Raw genomic sequence first — 8,708 nt, forward strand, 5'->3', positions numbered from 1 at the left:
CTAAATGTCACATCAAGCCAGGAAAAGCCTACAGTGGCTGTAATCAGTCTCCTTCTTGGGACATTGCTGCTGTAAACTAGGAGGAAGTTCAGTGGGTTACAACATGAAGTTTATTTTTCTCTCAGCTGTTTATCAATGTAGTTACCTTCAGTGTTAACTGCAAATTATAGAACCAGATTTTGCTTTCATAATTACAGTAAGGCTGACAACACATTTTTGTAAAGAAATAGTACAGCAACTTCCGGCGAGAGACAGATAATGCAATTGAACACATTTAATAGTTGCTATCCAAGTTAGCTTTGCCAAAATGCCATCTTGCCTCAGTATTGAATGCTATGAAGAGTCACTTCAAGTTTCCATAGTCTTGCAAAAGCCCAAAAAAACAAAATATATCCAAACAAAACTAAAAATAAGACAGGCTACTGGAGGTACTTAGATGTAACTTTATAAGAATGCGAGGGCATTAAACTGAAATGTTCGTGAGGAAAATCTGCACCTCAGTCCCCATGGTACCCACTAGTCACAAAGAACTTCAAGTATGCCAGCAGACACCTCCAGTGAAAGACACTAGGCACAGACACAGCCATTTAAAATGATGTGCCAATCATTAATTACTGACAAACAAACTCTGACACAGGTAGTTAATATGAATGTGGAGTCTCTTTCCTATGGAGTTTAATACTTCAAATATATAAAAAAAAAGACACTTATGGAAGATAGGTGCAAAGTTTTCTGAGGAAGGGTCATGAAACTTGAAACAATAACTCCGACTTCTCTCCACACATTGTGCCAGACCTGTTGAGCTTTTCCAGCAATTTCTGTATTCGTTGCAAAGTTTGCATACTTGTTTAAATAATACAAGAGCATGCAGTTCCTGTAATTACCATTTACTGCATTATACTGAATAAAACAATTGTCATGGATACATTTAAAATTAATTTCATTACAAGTAAAAGTGCATAAATGTGTGTTCTACATGTCTTTTCTGGATGGTACGGAGAAACATTTGAAGTAACAACACAAAATAAGGAACAAATTAAATTTTTCTGACCCCTCCCCCTCCTTTTTAAATATTCCATCATTTATGTCTAGTTCTACTGCACTTTTCATTCCTTCATCATGATCAACATTAATCTTAAAACATGAAGCCTTATTTCTAAGTTATTCAATTTTTACACATCAGGAATGTGATTTACTATAGTTTCTTAAAGAATTAACTGTGGCCTAGACAACAAAACACATTTCAATGGATATTTCTGCCTGCATACAATACAAAATAAGGAATTCAATTAATGGTAAAAATATGCATCTAACAATTTAAGCCCAGTATGAAGTTCTACCTTCAGATTACTTTTTACTACTGGGCTTAAATGCACATCCAGACTTTATTAGTGTTATATTCTCAAAACAATTCATTTTACTGGCTGTAATCAAAGACAGAAAACCAAAACTGATGCCAAGACTAAGAGTGTTGAGTTTTGGTAGCAAACAAGCTTTCATAACTGGAATGCCAGCTATCAAAATCGACAGGTCTGCTAGCATTCTCGTCTTCCAATATAGACAATGTGGATCAAACTCGTACTTGGTTACACTGGGCGGTGTTGAGGTTTTAATGCACTAGTTCTGGCTGGTTTTCTACAAAGGGCAGGACGCCACTGACATAGTAGGCAATGCCAAGAGACAACAGTGCAATTACAATAATGAGTAGCAGAACTCTCCAGAAACCCAAATCATCCACAAACTCCTGCCAGGTGGATCGAAAACTGGAAAGGACACCATCCGTATTCTGAAGGTTTGGATTCAAGAGTGAGTGGCTCTCCATGGCACTTGGGAGAAAAAGCGAAACAAAAGTTGCATTTAGATCATCAAAACAACTTCAGAGTATGATCAACAATAAGTTATTTATAAACCTTCACTTGGATTACCAAACAGAAAATGTTACATTCAGGATTCAAGAAATGTTATTTAACTTCTTAAATCAACTGAAAAAGACAAGAGTTGTTTTTTTTTGTGTAGATAGGTTCAAATTAGTTTTCTCAGCAAGCCACACACCAACTTTACCTGAGGGGCTGATGGTCTGTTTCCCAGCCTCTGATGGTACCGTTCTGAGCCTCCTGCTCGCTAGAAGATGCAACAGAGTAGTTAGGGAACAACTTCCCCTCCTGTGGGGAAGCTTCAATCCTTAACTGAGTATAATCCTATCATGTGCAACTGAGATCAGGGACTCTATTATATGGTGACATCACATCTACATAGCAGATGCAGTGATGCCATATACTGGCAGACATAGGCAAGAAAATCTGACTAGACCTTGAAGGTTAAACAGAACTTTTAAACAAAGTGTTTTATGGTGTCCTTTGTGAGCAAAAGGAATTCATAGGACACAAGCAAGCAAATAAGATATTAAGCACCACAGTTTTTACTTTGTATACCTGCCATAAGAAAGTACCACCGTACCACAGCATTTTACAGCAAGATTCTGCACAGCAGCTACAATTATGCTTCAATCTTACATAATTTCTTAAATTATACTGAATAAAAATAATTTCAAAGGCTTACATGTCGATTTGAACATCAATGACAGTTTTAAAAACTGACTACACAAGGCAACAGTTTTAGTCAAATTCTATTAGAGTACAACTTTTTAATATCCTCTTCTTTTTCCCTTTATTAAATGCTTAATGGGGTTGACGCATGGATGATACTAAAATAGGTGGGAAAGCAAACAGAGATGAGGAAATAAGGAGTTTATAGATGGATATTGATAGGCTAGGGGAATGGGCCAGAATCTGTCAGGTGGAGTTTAATGTCCATTAATGTGAGGTTGTCCATTTTGGCCGAAAAATAAAAGGGCAAATTATTATTTAAATGGGAAGTAGATTCAACGTGCATCGGTGCAGAGGGATCCCGGTGCCTTTGTACATGAACTGCAGAAAGTAGGTATGCAGGTACAGCATATAATGAGAAAGGCAAATGGAATCCAGGCATTTATTGCAAAAGGACTGGAATATAAAAGTAAAGAAGTGATGTTACAATTATATAAAGCGTTGACGAGACCACATCTGGAATATTGTGTCCAGTTTTAGTCCCCTTACTTGAGGAAGGACATGGTGGCACTGGAAGCAGTTCAGATGTGGTTCACCGAGTTGATTCCAGGGATCGAAAGGGCTGCCGGATGAAGCGCAGTTGAACAGCTTGGGCTTAAACTTGCTGGAGTTCAGAAGAATGAGGGGGGATATGGTTGAGGTATATAAAATGCTAAAGGGGATTAATAAGGTGGACGTTGAACAGACATGTCCCTTTGAGGGACAGTCTCGAACAAGAGATCATCAATAGAGTAAGAGGGCTAGGTTGTAAACAAAGATGAGGAGAAACTATTTGTCTCAGATGGCTGTGAATCTGAGAAACTCACTGCCCCAGAGTGCAATAGATACACAATCAACAGATTCAAGAAAAGAAATAAATAGGTTTTGATGAAAAACGGGATAAAGGTCTATCAGGCAGGAAAGTGGACTTGATACCAGGATAAGATCAGCCATGGTCATGTTAAATGGCGGAGTGGGCTCAAAAGGAACAAATTGCCTACTCCCACTCCTAATTTCTTTGCCCTCTCATTGGGGTATGATTAGACCACTTCTTCATGCAACAATTCTTCCAGTTTTTAAATCAAGATAATGAGAACTGACTATGCTATTCAACTACAAACAGGCAACACAGACCGGCTGTTTTCACTTATTTCGCATCAGATTTCCATTTCGGGACACTGAGTGGTTATCCAGAACAGATACTTGAGCCAACCTCACCCTCTCTACATAGGAATAGCAACAGAACATTCAGCCTCTCACGCCTGCTCGAACACTATTCGCTGAGGTCATGGCTGACCAGGATCCAAACTCAATCCACAATCCCTTATTACTCTTATCAAGCAAAAGTCTATCGATCTTAGATTTTAAGTTAATCACCAAGCTAGAATTTATAGCATGACAGTTTTTACTCTTAACAAGAAGTGCTTCAGAATTTCCCACTTGAATGGACTAACTAAAACTTTATGTTAATGACCCTTTGTCCTGGACTTTCCCACCAGTAGAGAAAGCCACTCTCCCTATCTCATCAATCCCTAAAAAGCATAGTTAGAATCACTCCTTAACCTTCTATATACCTCTTACCCATTATGCCGTAGCCAACACAAAGGACGTACCACAATTCTACTCAAAGATAAGATACAGACAAGGACCAAAACTGGGATCTTCCTGCAATGCATGGCTCAGAATGACTTCTTGCTTTAGTTAGCTAAACCAAGAAATGGGACAGTTACCCTACAAGTTGTAATCAAAAATGCCTAAATTTTCTTATTCTTTTGGAGCTGGTTTAAATCAAATATCAAAATTATAATAGGCGAAACAGAAACCAAGCAGCAATTATGTTTTGCAAAATTACAAATTCTGCACATGCAACACACTATATTTCTGATCTTAGTAGGGCTATCAAATGAGTGAAAGAGATGCATAATTTCATGCGGAACCAGGGTACAGGATGGGGATTCAGGAGATGTAGCAAAGGTTATTCATATCTCTAAGGACCAAGCAGTCAGCAGTTTTGGTCAAGATCTGGCAGAAGACCAGGAAGAGCTTTAAATCATAACAAGAAGCTTTACCATGCCATATTGTTGATTTGCAAAGAATAGAGACAAGGTAGTCTTGAAACAATGCAATCGTCTCTATAATCAAAAGCTCAGAAATCACACGACACCAGGTTATAGTCCAACAGGTTTATTTGAAAACGCAAGCTTTCGGAGCCTCGCTCCTTCTTCAGGTGTTAGTGAGAGAGGTGGCATCGTACACAGAATTTAAAAGTAAAAAATCAAAGGGTCACACAACTGATGAGGTTGTATGAAACAAACCTAAGATGCTGTTAAATCTTTAACCAGTTAAAAGGTTTTAATTGATTAATATGTATATGTAAATCTCCAAATTTCTTTCAAGTCATGGTTCTGAGAGAACTAAAGGTTTTTATCAGTGTAAAGAACAGCCAACATTTCAGGTCAGACAATGCATGTTAGGCCTTGTTTAGGATCTGTTTCTGTTTTGGTCTGGAGTCAGACTGGTTTTATTTCTAAAGTAGGAATTTATAAAAAGCCAAATTGACTGACTGTCTATAAATTGTGTGTTTTTTTGAACAGAATAGAATGTATCTGCAAATACAAATTCACCCCATATATATGTATGTGTGTATGTGGGAGAGAGGCAGACAGAGTGTGTGCGGAGGCACAGTGTGTATGAGAGAGGATCTCTGTGCGTGTGCGTGTGCGGGGCGGGGGGGGCGGTGGTGCGGTGGAATTACCTGTAATATGACATGAACAGCATCTTGGGTTTGTTTAATACATCAATCAGTTGTGAGACCCTTTGGTCTTTTTCTTATAAATTCTATCTCTGATGCTACCTCTCTCACTAACACCTGAAGGAGGAGTGAGGCTCTGAAAGATTGTATTTTCAAATAAACCTGTTGGGCTATAACCTGGTGCTGTGTGATTTCTAACCTTGTCCACCCCAGTCCAACACCAGCACCTCCACATCATACTCAAAAGCTAATCTTGTACAGGCATATATTTTAATCATTATGTTAAAAGAATTTTAACTCGTAGCTTACAAAATTATTCTTCCAGCTCAGATTTTTTCTGATTCAATGTTTACCTCTCATTTTCTGCTGTTTGCATAATCTCTAATTTAGAGTGAGTTCCACGGTTGAATCCTTTCACCTCCTGCTCCTCTAAGGACTCCAGCAACTTGATGGCATCTTTGTTTACTCCTCGACGTTTTGCCAAAACGAGTGGGGTGGCACCATGATGGTTGCTTGAATTATAAAAAGAACATAAAATAATGATTTACAACATTTCACAGTCGTGTTGTTTCTAGTAACTGTTTTAAAAGAGTAAAACCTGGCCACAGCTACCAATGGCTTTCCATGCATAATTTCGGAATGAGGGCACAATAATCCATCCAGGCATTATCCTAAAAATCAAGCAGAAAATATAAACATACATTCAAGTTTAGTTCTTATACACTGTGCTACACTTTGTCACGAAAAGCATCAAAATGAACTGGCTCTTTTACAAGCCAATGTGAAACTACCTACAACATCCCTGAGGGGGAAAAAAAAACAGGCAATTTCCAAAACATCAACTGTCAGCTACAATTTGGACCTTGCTTGATATTTTTTGTTTCATGCCCTTCAATCAATCCAAAAACAAACAATAAAAAAAACAAAGGCAATTGCAGTAAAGGAGTTCTGCCATGCTGCAACCATCTATAAGAAAAATGAAACTATGACTTCAGCAACTGGATGGACTGTTGTTATTTTGTATCTTCAGCTATAGGCAGTTTTTGATCATACAACTGTCAAAACACGTTGCAGTTCAAGAGTTAGAATTGCAGCCTTCATGACGTGCGACTAGAAAAATTCACACATTTTCACACAGAGCTAAACTGTGAAAATAGTGTTAGTAGGACCCTGATGTAACAGTGCTGATAGAGGCTGCAAACATATCTCGATTTGTAATTATACCAGGCTATGGAAACCTCAACCACATTTTAGGAACAGACAATTGACAAGAACAGTCAATCTGCATCAACTGCCTCCATGTCAGTCAATACCTGTGGTAGAAATAGTTGATTTTTCAACTCATAACTTTTCTGAAAAATAGGCCGTGAATAAGGCTGATCAATTCATTCCCTCAAGCAGAAAAGGAATGAGTGGGAAAGATATATAAACAAATTCACAAATAAAGGAGCGGAAATATAGGCTGAACAACTGTTGGCCAATGCAACTGAATACCTCCACAAACCATGGCTAAGTAGCTAGCAATCTGTCCTGAGGCAGGCAGTTGCTAGTTTACATCAAACTTGAGACTAGGACCTGAAGGCACAGCCTCAGAGTGAAGGGACAACCCTTTAGAACAGTGATGAGGAGGAATTTCTTCAACCAGAGGCTGGTGAATCTGTACAACTCATGGCCTCAGAAGACTGTGGAGGCCAAAACATTGAAAATATATTTAAGACAGAGATAGACAGGTTCTTGATTAGAAAAGGGATCAAGGTTTTATGGGGAGAAGGCAGGAGAATGAGGGCGAGAAGCATATCAGGCATGATCAAATCACACAGCAGACTCAACAGGTTGAACGGCCTAATTCTGCTCCTTTATCTTATGGTCTTATGTTCTCAAGCGCAGAAACCTACCTTAATAATTAGTGCAGGGTTGAGTGAATGGTGTACTGCTGAAAGTTCCATCTTTCAGATGGAATACTAAACCAAGTTGCCAACTACTTGCTCAGATTGTTTAAAACTATCACATCACATTGCACCAAAGAACAGCAGGTGAGCTGTTATCTTGGCCAATATTTCCAAGAATATTGTTTTAAAAAAAAACAAACAGTCTCATTGCTCTTGAAACTAGAAGATTGGGAAAACTTTAAAGGTCAACAGAAAGCCACAAAAAGAGCTATAAAGAAAAGTAAGATAGAACATGAGAAAAAACTAGCACAGAATATAAAGACAGATAGCAAAAGTTTCTATAAATATATAAAACGAAAAAGAGTGGCTAAAGTGAACGTTGGCCCTTTAGAGGATGAGAAGGGGAATTTAGTTATGGGAAGTGATGAAATGGCCGAGGCATCGAACAGGTATTTTGTATCGGTCTTCACAGTGGAGGACACTAATAACATGCCAGTAACTGACAAAGAGACGAAGGTAGGTGAGGATCTGGAAACAATCATTATTACAGAAGAGGTAGTGTTGGGCAAGCTAATGGAGCTAAGGATTGATAAGTCTCCTGGCCCTGATGGAATGCATCCCAGGGTACTAAAAGAGATGGCGGGAGAAATAGCAGGTGCACTGGCGGTAACTTTCCAAAATTCGCTGGACTCTGGGGCAGTCCCAGCACATTGGAAAACAGCAAATGTGACGCCACTGTTTAAAAAGGGAAGTAGACAAAAGATGGGGAATTATAGACCGGTTAGCTTAACCTCTGTAGTGGGGAAGATGCTTGAATCTATTATCAAGGAAGAAATAGCAAGGCATCTTGATAGAAATTGTCCCATTGGGCAGACGCAGCATGGGTTCATGAAGGGCAGGTCATGCTTGACAAATCTTTTGGAATTCTATGAAGACATTACGAGCGAGGTGGACAATGGGGACCCAGTGGATGTGGTGACCTAGATTTCCAAAAGGCCTTCGACAAGGTGCCGCACAAGAGGCTACGGCATAAGATAAGGATGCATGCGTTAAGGGTAAAGTATTAGCATGGATAGAGGATTGGTTGACTAACAGGAAGCAAAGAGTGGGGATAAATGAGTGCTATTCTAGCTGGCAGTCAGTGACTAGTGATGTGCCTCAGGGATCGGTGTTGGGACCGCAATTATTTACAATTTATATAGATGATTTGGAGCTGGGGACCACGTGTAGGGTGTCAAAGTTTGCAGTTGACACTAAGATGAGTGGCAGAGCAAAGTGTGCAGAGGACGGTGAAACTTTGCAGAGGAACATAGATACATTGAGTGAGTGGGCAAAGGTCTGGCAGATGGAATACAATGTAAGTAAATGTGAAGTCATACATTTTGGTAGGAGTAATAGTAAAAAGGATTATTACTTGAATGGTAAAAAGTTGCAGCATGCTGCTATGCAGAGGGACCTGGGTGTCCTTGTGCATGAATCACA

At 39.1% G+C, this 8,708-nt stretch overlaps 1 protein-coding gene across 2 annotated transcripts in view; it reads right to left on the reverse strand.

Annotated features, from left to right (window-relative positions):
* Positions 1–871: 871 nt before the first annotated feature.
* LOC109916093 (ankyrin repeat domain-containing protein 46) overlaps positions 872–8,708 on the reverse strand; it is a 17,239-nt gene continuing 9,402 nt past the window's right edge. The window contains exons 2-4 of one of the 2 annotated variants that reach the window (XM_020515799.2): positions 5,691–5,849; positions 2,062–2,121; positions 872–1,826 (exon numbers count right to left, since the gene is read on the reverse strand). In XM_020515799.2, the coding sequence (XP_020371388.1) occupies positions 1,610–1,826; positions 2,062–2,121; positions 5,691–5,849 (436 nt within the window). In that variant the 3' untranslated portion in view covers positions 872–1,609. The remainder of the gene's footprint in view (positions 1,827–2,061; positions 2,122–5,690; positions 5,850–8,708) is intronic. The other variant, XM_020515800.2, reaches the window with a different exon arrangement.

The sequence above is a fragment of the Rhincodon typus genome, chromosome 14, assembly GCF_021869965.1.
Source record: "Rhincodon typus isolate 14 chromosome 14, sRhiTyp1.1, whole genome shotgun sequence".
Classification (NCBI taxonomy): Eukaryota; Metazoa; Chordata; class Chondrichthyes; order Orectolobiformes; family Rhincodontidae; genus Rhincodon; species Rhincodon typus.